Source organism: Cydia splendana, chromosome 14 (assembly GCF_910591565.1).
Source record: "Cydia splendana chromosome 14, ilCydSple1.2, whole genome shotgun sequence".
NCBI classification, from domain to species: Eukaryota; Metazoa; Arthropoda; class Insecta; order Lepidoptera; family Tortricidae; genus Cydia; species Cydia splendana.
Window position 1 is genome coordinate 12,828,037 of NC_085973.1, and position 15,793 is coordinate 12,843,829.

The 15,793-nt window shown below is 39.7% G+C and overlaps 1 protein-coding gene and 1 non-coding gene across 4 annotated transcripts in view; both read right to left on the minus strand.

The window, feature by feature from the left end:
- The window catches only part of LOC134796763 (protein TIS11), a 43,912-nt gene that overhangs the window by 2,678 nt on the left and 25,441 nt on the right, over nt 1-15,793 (minus strand). For 2 of the 3 annotated variants that reach the window (XM_063768979.1, XM_063768978.1), the window contains one exon: nt 9,876-9,920. The exons of the other annotated variant lie outside the window; for it this stretch is intronic. In XM_063768979.1, the coding sequence (XP_063625049.1) occupies nt 9,876-9,920 (45 nt within the window). The remainder of the gene's footprint in view (nt 1-9,875; nt 9,921-15,793) is intronic. 3 annotated transcript variants of the gene reach the window in all.
- On the minus strand, nt 2,611-2,690 carry Trnal-uag (transfer RNA leucine (anticodon UAG)). Its single transcript has one exon. It is a non-coding gene; the product is annotated as a tRNA-Leu (tRNA).

Below are 15,793 nucleotides of genomic sequence, written 5' to 3' on the forward strand. Positions count from 1 at the left end.
CCAATTAACTGAGCCTTAAGTGGTGGAATACTTTTAGAGCCCCAGGGTGAGACGAATTTTAATGGTAAACGACTGTGGAGACGGGGCGTCCGGGCCAGTTTCCTATCATGAATTATTTATTTCTGTAAAAATCCTTTTTATAAATGGACCTCAGACAGTTCAGTAGTTTGTGAGTAGAAATGTAAATGGTGGATGGTTCATTTGTTTTCACGGAGCGTCGAACCTCGGTCGGTCGACGGTCGAAGCATCACCATAACAATGCTACAGCTCATACGAGAGGCAGTTGACACGCGGGCACAATCGCGATGATTGTGCACTATTGTTCAGTAAGCACGGCCCGTCGCCGTTGTGAGGAATAATTGTCACCGCGCCGGTGCCGGGCGCCGACGCCTCTCGCGAGCCGAGGGGCAACGGTCGCCGCATGCTGTACCGTCCTCTTACCTAACAGTAGGCATGCTGCTATTTGTAGTCTGTGCCCTAGCTAAACCCTATGAAGTTTCAATAAAACGAATTACCATGGCGGCGCGATGAAACCACAAGAATACGTTAGCGAATGGATTTTGTAAGACATTTAAGGTTTGGCGTGTACTGAGACGCGGAGACAATAAAGCGACCCACGCAAGGTACCAAGGTTTCGCAAGAGCACTTAAATACGAAGGCTTTACCAGATTTGTGAGCCTCGAGCTTGGTGAGGAGAGCGGCGTGAAGGTCGGGCCGATCTGAGCGACGCGGAACATGAGCTCTATACATAATTTATGATACGGCGCATCTTGTATGCGGCCTCAATCGATGTGAATGACATGTCATTGTATATTCTATGCGCCTCCGCCTCGTCCGGGGATCGTAAACACGCAAACACTTGTGTTTAGGAATACGGCGGACAAATTATACCTCGCTATTTTGTTAGGTGATTTACACAGCTGGTTTACTAGCATAGGTTATGAGAACATCTTTAAATCTTTATGACTGTAGTATTTATGATTACCTTTGGTGTTTGGAACAATCTGAGGAAGGATATGAAATTCGAGCAGCATAATGGTGAACTCAGTTTCGTAGTTATTAGCAATCGCTAGGCAGGCAATTACACGCGTAGCTTTTATTGGTGTACATATGAGCAATTGAGCACCTATTGTTCTCCGTGGGCAATAACCGCTAGTAGTAAAGGTTCCACAATTAAGTGATTGTCCTTCTATTCTTAACTCTACGCTTGCTCCGTACCAGAAGTCTATAGCAGCTAAGCATATGAGTTTAAAGCATCTACAGATATATTTTCTGAAATAAATATGTAGGTTGCTGCTAATGCACTGAATCAACAAAAGCTGGTTGAAATAATGTAGTCCAATACACAACTATTTTTTACGCAGATGCGTGATAAATTCGAGCAGGACAGAGGAAAACCTTTTAACATATTACGACAAAGAAACGTTACCGTTGCACTACTCTCAAAACGTCGAGTGAACGACCGGCGACGAACGGAATTGATAGTTTAGAATATATTTCTGTCCATTGAAACAATATAGCTAGGCCCGTCAAAGGCGAAAGTGTAGCAAACAAATGAGCATGCCAGAGCCGTGGCGGTGCAATCGCGGGTGAAATGTTGCAGTGAAAAGCGCAAGGGTTAAGTTGGTGTCCGCCAAGTGTCGAAGGAAAACGACGGCCAAGGCGTAATTAGAGAGTTATTAGAGCAGAACATTGGTTAAATGTTGCTTGCTTTCCATCGGACGTTGCGCCCGCGCAACCGTGCTCCAGGGAAAATTGTAATCACTGTCGATTTCAAATGGCCGCGGTAGTTGCGTTTCAAACTGAGGGCATTCAGCCGAGGCCGCTCGGCCCACGGCTCAGGTGTTTATTGTAATCAAATTAATGCTAGACATTAGCCTCATCGCCATACAATTTTCAGAGAATTACTTATTTAAACAACAATATGCCTGTGTGCGGAGGATAAATAATATTTGGCTGCAAAGCGGTTGGTGCTTGAAGTTTTGTAACCAAACTCCGATGAACGTTCGAGTAACGCTTTGCGTCACGAGTTCGTGTGAGCAGTTTTGGTTAGCGAGGCGTGTTGTCAACGAGATAAACACGCGGCTCGAGCCAAAGTATTGTTTGTACAGTTCGTTAGAAGTTAGCTAGCAACGGAGTGCATACGGAGAGCTGTAGTTTAGGTTGAAACGTAAGCGCACCTCGTGGTTATATTAGTCGAGCAGCAAAACGTTTACAGTACCGGTATTGGTTTTAAAGTGGACGCTTATGCGGATGACATACCTAAGCGTACAGAATTACAGTGACATTAAATTAAACGAGTATACTTTAGTGCTCTATTCACATGGATGAACTGAACAGAGGGCAACGACTTCAGCAAACGAAAACAAATGTGCCACGAGCTGAGCGCTGTGTATCTACAGAGGAGGTGCAAATACAGATGCACAATACGTTTATTGACAACACGCCTAATGTGAATAGCACAACCAAATAATTAATTGAAAAATACAACTATGTGTATGTTATACTTGACGTAAGAAATCAAAATGTCCTTCGTTTGACTCTATTACTCATGAACTTGAATGACTTTATGAAATTCTAATTTATAGTTGCTGATTTTACAAAAAGATTTGACAGCGGTGGGATTCGAACCCACGCCCTTTCGGACTGGTGCCTAAAACCAGCGCCTTAGACCACTCGGCCACGCTGCCTTGTTGCCACATGGGTGAATTTACAAGCAGCGTTCCATACATGGATTCAGACTACTATTAGGTTGCATATGCGTAAATTTATCAATAATAACCTGATAAACACTTGTGCTGGGTCAATGACCTTTCAAACACCTTCAAGTAGGTAGGTATGGCAGCTTGCATATTTACGTACGCAATCAATGACAATTTTCACCTTTAGTAAGGTTATGTGAACTCGGGATCCTGCTAAAAATCTTTTTTTGGCCGACCTCTTGAGATCATCGGCTTATTTAATGACAAAGAACACGAAACTGGGTTGCAGTTGTCAGTAGGTATGTACATATTAGCAATTTAGATAAGCAGAACAAAAATCTGTAGTGCCTAATCTTTCAGACAAGATTTGATGATATTGCGAATATGTATTTAGAGAAAGTAAGTATATATTAAGCACGTAGGTACTTAATGTTTGTAATTTATAGAAAAATGAATGGTTGATACGATTTATCAACTTTGCAGAATAAAAGCATTTCTAGAACGGTATTAGTCCAATATTATAAGTGTTTGCCATGGTAACCCATACGATTTGGGTTCGTGGACTAATGTTATGAGACTAACCACCGTTCGAGAAATGGGCCCTTGGGCCCAAAGTTATAAAGGGCCCTAAACGATTGAAACAAGCATGAAATCGAGCCGGCCGAGTTGCCGCCTCGCGACAATTGGACGAGATGTGCTGTATAACTCCCGAGAGAACTGCTTAATTGACCGTTAATTGCTTTTAATCAAATGCGTTCTATATTTAAATGAACTTTTAACGATTTTTAACGCTTGACAGTGACACGCACCGTAATTTCTATCGACGTAAGTGATACAATAAAGTTAACTAAGTTGTTCAAGTCTTCTTTTAGTAACAAGATTAGGGTACTTGTATTGTATCATGAGAACAATATTTTAGTTGCATAAGTGCTAAACTGGTAACCGTTAAAATAATCGCCGGTAGAAATTGGTCCATTTCTTTGAGGAGCCAGAGGGTCTTGTCGATTGGCCCATCAAGTTTATTGAATGATTGCGCGAAAATAACCAGTGTCGAGATGCTCGGCCCCTCTCAGAGTCTTACCAACAACCTCCCAATAATGGCTGTGTAGTCATTAACCTTTCAGTCTTTCGCCTCGCCCCTGTGTCTCGAACAATAACTTGTTTATTTCGATTAGCATTGAGGAAATCTCTTTTTAGCTTGTTGATATGAATAAAGAGTAACTTACATTTTGTCTAACAAATAGTCAATATTTGACGTAATAGTGTTCTAGAATATATTCGTGTACCTACTGCATAATATGCATCCTTTACCTCATCCATCAATGCATAAATAATTGCATATGATAGCGTACAGTTCACAAAATGAGATATATTTATGAGATTGCTGTTTTATCTCCGTGTTAGTCTGTATCAAACGTTTATCTATGTGACCGTTTCAGTGAGTATTGGTCCTTATAGAAATTAGGCGAAAAATTTTTATTTTTTTCATTTAACAAACGAAAGTTGCATGGGCTTAAATATTTAGAATTTTTACAGGAGTCATCTGCCTGTTAGTCTCAAAATATAAATATGACTTCGTAAAACATGCTAATAAATAAATCGGTGTTTCCCTGTGGATAAATAGTAATTATACTGTCTCCCTCAAATTAATGTAAACACGCCTGGCTTATTACAAACACGGAATCACAACAATGGCCATTATTGTGATTCACTCGGTGACAGTGCGCAGTTCGGCCTGCACTACAGCTATGATTAATTATGTGACGCATTTCACAACTCGGCCAGAAACAAATATACCTATCATTGTTTCATTATAAAACTACTATGTTGAGCTTGATCCATTTTGTAGTACACCTGTGGGGTTAGCCAGGATGACAAAACGTGACTATTTCCATTCATTATTTAAGTTTCGATTGGCGTTTTGTATCAACGATTGTCAGCGTGGCTAGGTCCCCTGGAATCTCTTAAGGTGACGTTCGGATGTCAACTGCAGCTGCATTACTAGGGCATGCTCCCGGGAATTCCCGGTTCTCAAATTCCCGGGAATTCCCGGGAATTTCATTGAATCGAAAGAACCGGTACTGAAGACCCGGTACCGGTACTTCCCGGTTCTCATCAGTATGCGTATTTATTCCCATTTTAATACTAGTACTTTAGCTCGGGACATTAAATCACATTTAATAATGTTGCTATGAAACGTAGCAAAGTAGGTATTCCAATAGATATTACGTTTTGGCTCGGGTGACTTAGGACGGTGACGGAAGCTATATTTTTTAACAACTTTTTAATCTTAAGTAAGTAGGATATTAGGTATATTCTAATATTCTTCTTTCTTTCTAGGAAGTTGGTTTTATATGAAAAAATTCCGTTGTCGGGTTGATTTTTTAATTTCTGTATGCCGTGCCGTCATAGTGCTGAGTGCATCGACTACGGGGCCTCCCGTGTAGCTCGTAAAGCCATGCCCATCAGGCGGAGGCAAACCAGCGATTCGCGGGGCTGGTGGCTCTAGCGGCTAGAGCCACCAGCTATAGGCTAGAGTCTAGCCTATAGCCAAGGTTTTGCGATGAAAGCGCGTGCAATAATATTTACTTGTAGTGATTATTGGGAATTCCAAAGGGGCGTAGCGGAAGATTTACAAAAATGTGAGCGAGCATAGGCAAAGTCTCAAAATGTAGAGGGCCGTGTGCCGGTTGGTTTCGTAAAATAGGTTGGAACCAGTGGCGGATTTGCCCTAAGGCCAAGTAGGCCCGGGCCTAGGGCGGCAAGATATTAGGGGCGGCGAATTGTGACAAAAAATTCGCTGATGATAACAAGAAATAACTCAAAATGTAGTCAATATGATGGGCGCTGAGAAAGGGGCAGTTACAGGGCCTGGGGCCTAGGGCGGCAAAGACTGCAAATCCGCCACTGGTTGGAACGCTAGATTTTTTGATAAAATAAGTCATTTATCAATACGTATGTAATAATTTATATGAAAATAAGTCATTCATAAAGATTGTACACTAACACAAACAATTTCTTAAGTATAATCTTAATATGCCTTAAGAACCGGGAAGAACCGGGAATCCCGGTTCCGGTCATGACCAGAACCGGGAAATTAAATTCTTGGTACCGGAACCGGTACTGCATGCCCTATGCATTACTGTTGCGGCGTCGGTGTTGCCGCCGCTCTACTTTAAATGTGTGTTCTCTATCTGCACTTTTCATTAAACGTATAGTAAGCAGATACTCTTAATATTTCTTAAGATGTCATCCTCGAAGTAAACGTAATTATAACCTTCTTTCCTGTTGGTGTATGAACTAAGGGTTGAATTTAATTTGGATTCGCGTGAGTTCAGGCAATTTTCTTGAAAAGCTAAATCGATAGAACAGTATAAAACGCAGCATGTAATGGACAGTTTAGTGTTGTGTAATTATTGCCAGTAGATTGAACTATAGCGCTCCTAGTTTTAATACAAGCCCTCCCGACGTAGTCATTAATAACGTAATGCTCGGCCTACAGGCTATTAAAATAGACGCATTGACAATTATAGCCGTATGCTCTCCCGCGGAGCTAAACTCGCCATGTGATTGTAATGAAGTGCAACAAATTTTATTATGTTACGAGATTAGTATGATCACATAAATTACTTCTATTCTAAACGCAGAATAACCTATTTCGCTGCTTGATTAAAAGTGCTATTTTTAACGCATTAAGTAATTCGTATAACTGCAATAATTTTACTTTAAGGGTCGTTGTTATCAGAAATATTGTGTAATTTTTTAGGGAAAGGTACCTATTGTACATACTTGTTTGCCTTTATTAACAATCAACAGAGTGGTGTATCTTTGCCTGACAAGATACCTATACATCTATACAAGCCGCCGAGCCGTATCACGGTTCCAAATGGCATATGTTTTAGTTACTAGATAATGTGAATGTTAACAAAGTACCTAAGCTTCATAGTCCATAGAGTATTTAAGATGAGTAAGCACTAAGCACTGCAAGCAGGACGCTGTTGCCGTAAATAAACATAATACACAATGATTCTAGTAAAAGTGTATGTATGTATAATAATAATAATAACGTCTATGTATAAATAAATAAATATTATAGGACATTTTGGGACAAGCCTCACGGTAAGCTTAAGAAGGCTTGTGTTGTGGGTACTCAGACAACGATATATATAATATATAAATACTTAAATACATAGAAAACAACCATGACTCAGGAACAAATATCTGTATCATCATACAAATAAATGCCCTTACCAGGATTCGAACCCGGGACCATCGACTTCATAGGCAGGGTCACTACCCACTAGGCCAGACCGGTCGTCAAATGTACCTATGTACCTACATAAAGTTTGAACATGTTTTTAAATGAGTATTAGTGATTGCGACAAATGCAACGCATTCGGGTACTTTTACGTTCTTCTTTGTTATGTTGCCTTCATATTACGAAAAAAAAGAAGGGGCACACACAATAGGGCTTTTATTTTAGTGCAGTTTCTTTTTAGGCTGAACATATTATAGACGCTAGCATATTTAGTTAGCAACTGTTAGATGAGTAAGACCGGACGCGGCCACCGCTCCGCGCGCCTCCGCGCATGCAGATAGGCAGGCATCGTGATTGTCATGCCAGATCGAGCCACCTATGGTATATAAATGCCATCACATGGTAGGTACCCGTTCGTATTTATTTGAATACCGCGATTGTCTTTATACATTAGACGAAACAATGGAAATGTATTGTAGATATTGAAGAGCAAGGAAATCACGTACGTCGTCAGCAAGGACGAGTTTCAAGAATTGAAGGTGTAAACGTTATGGCTATTGTTTTGAGAATTCACAGCATAAGTATGTAAGAAGCAGTAGCGTTTGTGTGGATCTAGCCGAGAGATATCGTATGCGAAAAGCGTCTAAAACAATAGATACAACGGTATTATATTAAATACATTATTTGACAATTTGCCTTTCTTGGAACTTATAAGTACATATTAGTATTAGTTGGCAACCAACGTGCTCAATGTTTTGGAAACGTAAACATAACTAATGATCCTACTGAAAAATAAACTAGCAAGGATTTCTTTACATCTGTACAAATTAAATAGGTAGAAATTGCAAACATATTTGTTTATTATAAAACTTAGATTTAGAGAGTTTGATTCACTCCTTAAAAGACTAGTGAGCCGACATGATGCGTCTGGTTGAAGTTACATGATTCGGGACCTTCACCTATAAACTGGTTTTGTTAGACAATATATCTCCTTTCGTACGATACTTTTCCGTAGTTAATACGAGATAAGCTTAGACGTAGGTCGCCGGCGCAGCTTGGCACGGTGTTTACTGCGTGTGCGCAATAAACCGGCGCGCCGAGGTGGTGCAGTCGGCGGCCGTAAAGCGAGTGTCAACAAAGGGCTCCGTTCTCGCTTGTTTACCCCTCGGCTCAAAGCGGAGGAAGCACGGCACGTCCCTGCCCAGGCCGCTTTTAGCACCTCCTTATTTATAGATGCAACGCTGCCCCGAGGTCGATTTGCAGAACCGAGCGGGTAAACAACGTTGCACTATTGGTGGTAACCCGCTTGCCGCTTTAAATATTATGGGAAGATCTAACATATCGTATCGATCAATACGAGTACTCAGCTCAAATAGGCCTATGGAGGTAGTACTAGGCTATAGAGACCATGACGGTGTAGAAATTCCCATCACAAAAATTTGAGTCCACCGTCAATTTCGTACCTATAAGTAGGTCTCCTAGTCAGCTTTGATACAGAGATTTAGTACGTGTTAAGTTTCACCACAGCAAAGTTGTCATATTACGATATATCCTAGTCTGACGAGCTAACGTATAGGAAATACGAGAGTAACTATTCGAGCTATGGTAGTTGGAATGTGGTTGTACGCTTAGAGCCATACGGGTCGAATGACTAAAGTTACTATAGCTACCCATGCGTGTACCTATAATATCTACGCAGGTCAATTATAGTGTGCACGGGACGACGCTGGAGGTGTTATAGGTATACCTACCAGGAACTTGTGCTGATTAAAAATCAAGTACCGTCAACCGGGGTGAATATTCACCCCGCCGCGCCATTGCTATTCACTCCGGTAGACGGTACGTTCCACAGTACACACTCTAGTTGGCCAGCACAAGCAAACTGTTCCGGTAAACCGTAACGTGTATGACCAGCTTAAATCAGTTTGCGAAGCCATGTTCTGAGCGTCTTTGTGCGGCGGCCATTAGTGGCGACTTAGACCCTTACGTCAGTAGTATCTGGTTGCAGTAATTCCTTTGTCCGTGCGATTTTTATTGTTGCGTCAGCACCAGCTCCACTTTCCCCGCAAATTGTGCGATGTGTGATTCACGTCGTAAAAACGGATAAACTGTGTTCTATGAAGAATGAATAAGACTTGGCACGAGGACTGCTAGATCTGGTTTTTGCGCTGAATTTCCCGATTATAGTTATTAAGAGACTAAACATGTTATACGAGTCGATTCTATGTTAGCTGTAGTAATGTTGCTTTCCATCAGAGAAGGGTCCTTAATGTGCTTCATGTGCATAAAACTTGCCATCAGAAAAAGGTCGTTATGCTCCATCTACATATGGACCCTTTTCTGATGGAATAGACCATATGCACATGAAGCATAAGCACCCTTATCTGATGGAAAGTCACATATGGTTTCAAATCCAAAGTTTTTTGATTACGTTGTAGCCAGAACAACACGGCATGAACCTCAGTTTCCAGATAGCAGTACTATTTTATTCAATTCCCGGAATTTTAAGGCGACCGTCTCAGAGTCCGAGATATCATGCTACTGTATATTAATCATTACAGTTGATATGTTTTATTGCCAGAAATTAAAGATAAACAGTATTTTTGATAATTTTTCACGATACTAATTATTTATTGGCAATGTCGTGGAAGATTAAGATTGTATGGACGGATATACATAAATATTGACAGAATTCGCTGTTTATTTTTTATGTGTAAACTAACAAAGTGATGTGTCTGTACAGACAGAAGGTCATTGCCATTGCGCCGTAATTGCAATAACAACTGCCTTCAATTAATTTAATTACGTATTCAGGCTGTTAAAAATTGGGGCTGTATTACAGAAACCTAGTTTCAATTTAATCGACTCTATAAGCCTTTTAAATTTATATGCAAACCGTTGATGAGTCAACTTACGAATGTCGTTATCATTAATCCATTGTCCGAGTAATCGGGGCTCACCTGCGAACAAAAGACAAGGAATGGTTAAAATCGTAGTTTGAAAAGTTGTAACTAGAAAATTGACTAAATTAACCGTTATATAGTACAGCCGCCCTCAGATATAACAAAATTAGATATAGGTACCTGACCAAGAAGCTCAGGTGTGTTAGTATTCAGATATTATTGACGACCGCGGCTGTAATGCAGCTAAATAGGTCAAAAGTTCAAGATGGATAGAATACAATGGTGTTTAAAAAAAAGTTGAAAATATTAATGATAATAAAGACCGTATTGTTAAGTATAGGGACAGATTGATCTGAGGGTATTTTTAAGCTATATCTGATTTAAGAAAGTTTGACATTTTTTTTTATTTTAGGGACTTTATGATGCTTTTAATACCGTATAGCAAATACAGTCCGGAGAAGCCTATCGAGCTGAATTTGACACTATTTCACTGATTCTTTGGTACGATTTAAAGTAACAACAGGTTAATAGGCTGCCAAAACATGTTATCTAAGTGTCCTCTTCATGACTGTTCAATTCAGCAGCTGCGGAATAAATGTGGTGAATTTTTATTTTTACATAAAAACGATTATTCACGTTTTGGAATCCCTTCAATTTCTGATGCAAGCGTAATGACGGAGACAGCTAGAAGAATAAGCTTAAAACCAAAGCCTAACGGACATTCATGTCGTTGATCCATCGCTAGAGCGGGTCGATAGAAACTCTCCATGATAGTTATATTAGATGTCAAAGTCATAGTTGTCGTAAGTAGCAAGCCATATTCTCTAAAAGGCCAGCATGCACAGATCCTAAACTTATTTTTTTTACGGAAAGAAATGCTTGGACTATGTCCAGATGTTTCGCTATACGAAACATGTGTAATTGCTGTTTACATAGTACGATTTTTTTTTGTGTGATATTGTCTTGTTCGCAAATTTTCTTGTAGTATTTGTCAGCAATCGTAATTGTTACTCCAGAGGATTGGTAAAATTTTGCCCAAACCATATGCTTTACGTCGAGGTCCCAGGACGAAATGTGTTCCTTATTAAAGCACCAATTAAACACATGTGTAATTTTGAAATAAAAATATAATACCAAAAAAACGGCTAAGTAAAGTTGTCCCTAGAATTAACGATACAGTCTTTACCTAGTGTCCAGACAAATAAGTATCATATGTAATTATTTAAAAAACTGTTTTCCTGTGTCAAAGGACTACCGACAGATTGCCCAAAATAGTATTACACTCTGAAATAGATTCGAGGTCATCCACGTCCTTCATATTAGCGATTACGTTAAAAGTTGCGTGTATTAAGTAGATGTAGCAATCTGTGCAAGTATAACGCTTGCTCCGTGGCCCGAATAGCTCGCGTACGCTCAACCGGTCTCCATCGAAAGTGACAGCACTTCCTACAAGAAAGTAAAACCGAGCGGAGCCGTTGGGAAAACTCGTAGTTACAGATAGATTTGTTATTAGAGATCCGTGATGTAAGGCTTCCGTAGTACCTAGGTAAGTTATCATGCCACAAGTTTCAGGATTTGCATCTACAAAACGTTTAAGGTCCTTAAAAGTTTAAAAATGACAAGTGATCTGTGGTCTGGTCACGAAGCAGATTATAACAACTTATAGGAAGCATAGCGTAACAGAGGTAGAACTGAAAAACGATTCGCATTTAGAAACAGTCAAGTTAAGATGCGCTTTACAAAAACACTGAAACAGTCTTGCTTGTCATTACGACAACATTTCTTAATTGATGTAGGTACCGCAAAACCTAATTTGTTGTGGGTCAATTCGGAGCAATACCGTTGCGTCACTTGTTTAATTCGGCTACCATGAACATTTTCCGCAGTAAGGCGGACCCGCGACCCGCACAATTAACTGCGTTAGTTGCACGTGGAAATTACTGACTACAATAAGTATTACACCACCGCGGTTAGACGTGCCGTGTCACGACCCGGTCGCATGTTTCAACTGCTTTACGAGTTGACAGTTTAGGCATGCTGGTGTAACTGTGACCTCAAGACTTGTAGAACAATCGCGTATAAATCGGAGAACGTTCTTATACTGGTTGGCCTTAGCTGAGCGTTGGACTCGTCTGCTATAGCAATACACGCAAAGACAATACACGACTCTTATAATAGGAGTGGTCGTTTCCAACGCAACCGGGTGATGGTTAATTGAACCCGGCAGTTCACGGAGCCGAATACTAATTGAACAGTCTCGTTATCGAAGGAGTGAGTTTTTGCAAACTTTAGAAGCGTATTTTGTGACTAGATTAGGCAAACGGACTAAACTAAGTATCAAAACTCGCCCAAAATTTTGTTTTTTGGTGTCTTTGTGTCAGTTTTGTTTCATTTGGAGTTTGCATCATTACACATTTTGAGCTTAAGGTATATAATTATTAAACAATGTCAGTCCTAGGGTTGGACATGTATAATTGTACATACCTACTTGCAATTTTAAAAACACCTAAATACCTAGTCAATTTAAGAAGCCCAAGCGCATCAGATGATGTGTCTCTACCAGACGGTCTGTGTTTCCATTCAGAGGGCAGCCCACATGACCTTTGACTACGTCTCATAGAGGATCATTATGATCGATCACGATCCTCAGTTATAAGGGAACTTCGATAAAGTTTTTCTATCGAAACAATTCAGCAACGTGCCTTGCGAACGTTCACAAACATCACAGTTGAGGAAAAATATTGTTTACAATGATGCAGACATCAGAAGATTAATTCAAACTAATCACGACAAAGTCGGGGAAGGAAGGCAAACTAACGATCATAATAATTTACTAGAAGCGTGAATGGAAAACACGAGTTGTTTTAATTTAAGTTGGTTTCACAGATCACTCTTCATGTAAAGACGAGACTAGACCTTAATTGTGTTCGACGACTCAAACTATTAGTCACACATTGGCGCTCCCTTATAAATAACTAATACCTCAAATATCTAGGTTATAATAGGGGTTAGACCTGTATGTGATTACTGCGAGTCTTCTTAAACCCTACAAAATACGAAATCTATGAACGTTCTCTAATAGTGAATGAAAAACACGAGTTTCGTTAAGTCGGTTCGAGCAACGTAGCAATCGGGGCCACTTGTGCTAATTAAACACTTCAATTGAATTGGGGACATTAATTCAGCGGGCGTATCGCGCGGCTGTTTCGTATTGAACATACATAAAAATCCATTTAACATATAGAAAACTTGTGGAAAATGACGACCCATTAACTAATATTTACCTTCATTTATTTAAAGATTCAATACGCATTCTACATGACCATGGACAAACATTTTATACAATTTGTAATGTCGCTAGTACCTACTGCTAGTAGCGTCTCACTCTTTGTCTGTAAGTAATGGATTAACAGACTTATGAAAAAGGTAGGGAAATGTTACAGAGGGTCGAGTTGTTTTGAATGGCATGACAAATTTTAAAGTGGTGGCTATATATATCTTTAATTAAGGACCTAATGAGCAGGGTTTTGAATTGCTTTCAGGAAATTTTTGTGAGCAACTCACGCATAGTGTATCAATTAATTTACATGCATGTAAAATAATACAAACAAGGAAAAAAATACTTTTAATTATTATATAAACGAACATTGTCCCCGTTTATGTCGAACAATTACAAAGATATAATATACACACAAATGACTATTAAGAAAGAAGAACAATGAACTTAACGAAGGAGGTCATTAGTTAATAATTGTATACTTTTTATCATAAGAAAACTTTCGTGACTCGACCTATACTTGCAAATTAGGGTTTTGTTTCGCAATTTGTGCTGAATTGTTTCAATGTTTAGTCTAATACGGAATAATGCTCTTTGTGTAAGTATGTGGTGTGCCTCATTACTATTTATGTCAAGACCGTATGAGGATTTGTATTATTAGTAAAATTCGTAACCTCCAACCGGCCTTATGTTCCTTTTTATAGCGAAGGACACATTATAGTCTCATTACACAATGCTTTATTCTATTTTAATCAGTGGCTCGTATTTTGTAATGGATATGACATTGTAAATGAAAACTTAAGTCGCTATCCGATGAACCTACTGTCGATGGGAGCGTTTTGCTCGCCAATCAATTACGTTTCTTCCAATTGGAGACCAATTCGATTTGCTTCAATGATGGCTTGTGAAATGGCTTCCATGGAGCCCCTTCTGTGTAGAAGCGACGACATCAACAGCGTGCTGTCATGCAGGTTTTACTATTCGACATAATTAACATTCACAGAAGTTCACCTGGACGTATGTATATCAAGTTTCATGCTACGCCGGTCATATCACAAAATTTACAAATATGGCGAGATGTCAATAAACAATGTGGAATCACGCCCCCTGTATTGCAACCTTGCCTTGTCAATTTACGACGTCGACAATATGTCGAAAGGTTCTATATAATCTAGATTTATGGCTAATTTATATGAATTGAATACTAATAAAAGTCAATTTCATAATTATTCTAGTTTATAGCGCCCTAAACAGGTTTTGCTGGATTGCGTTAGATTTATAGTTATAGGGCAGCGAGTTTGCCTTGTAATGACCGAATGCTTTATGGAAATTGCGTTACTTTACATTATAATTACTAACGAGTATTGTTACATAGCTGGTAATCGATAAGATCTTTGTACAATCGAGTAAAACTTACCGATACTGTGCAGATAGCCAACTAAAACATTAACAACAATGTTATCTTTCGTTTTATCTTGACGAAAAGTCCCTGTTTGTGTTCAAAACTACAGTTCACTCCCAGGTAAATCAGATGTTACTAAATAAAATTGAATAAACTAATGTCATTAGTTAATTTTGCAAGATTCGGCTCTACATTTTTGTCGTAATCGTAACTAGAAAAAAATCGGGCAAGTGCGAGTCGGACTCGCGCACGAAGGGTTCCGTACCATATAAAAAAAAAAACAAAAAAAAAGCAAAAAAAAAAAACGGTCACCCATCCAAGTACTGACCACTCCCGACGTTGCTTAACTTTGGTCAAAAATCACGTTCGTTGTATGGGAGCCCCATTAAAATCTTTATTTTATTCTGTTTTTAGTATTTGTTGTTATAGCGGCAACAGAAATACATCATCTGTGAAAATTTCAACTGTCTAGCTATCACGGTTCGTGAGATACAGCCTGGTGACAGACGGACGGACGGACGGACGGACGGACGGACGGACAGCGAAGTCTTAGTAATAGGGTCCCGTTTTACCCTTTGGGTACGGAACCCTAAAAAGAAGTGTCGGACTCGCCCACCGAGGGTTCCGTACTTTTTAGTATTTGTTGTTATATCGGCAACAGAAATACATCATCACTGAAAATTTCAACTGTCTAGGTTCATGAGATACAGCCTGGTGACAGACAGACGGACAGCGGAGTCTTAGTAATAGGGGCCCGTTTTTACCCTTTGGGTACGGAACCCTAAAAAACCGGGCAAGTGCGAGTCGGACTCGCGCACGAAGGGTTCCGTACCATAACGCAAAAAAAAACGAAAAAAAAAGCAAAAAAAAAAACGGTCAGCCATCCAAGTACTGACCACTCCCGACGTTGCTTAACTTTGGTCAAAAATCACGTTTGTTGTATGGGAGCCCCATTTAAATCTTTATTTTATTCTGTTTTTAGTATTTGTTGTTATAGCGGCAACAGAAATACATCATCTGTGAAAATTTCAACTGTCTAGCTATCACGGTTCGTGAGATACAGCCTGGTGACAGACAGACGGACGGACGGACGGACGGACGGACAGCGAAGTCTTAGTAATAGGGTCCCGTTTTACCCTTTGGGTACGGAACCCTAAAAAGGAGCCTTAGTGCGGTAAGTGTGGTCGGTGACGCCGAAAACGCCTATTTACAAAAATAAAAAAGCTATTTTGTACACTATCTCATATTTAG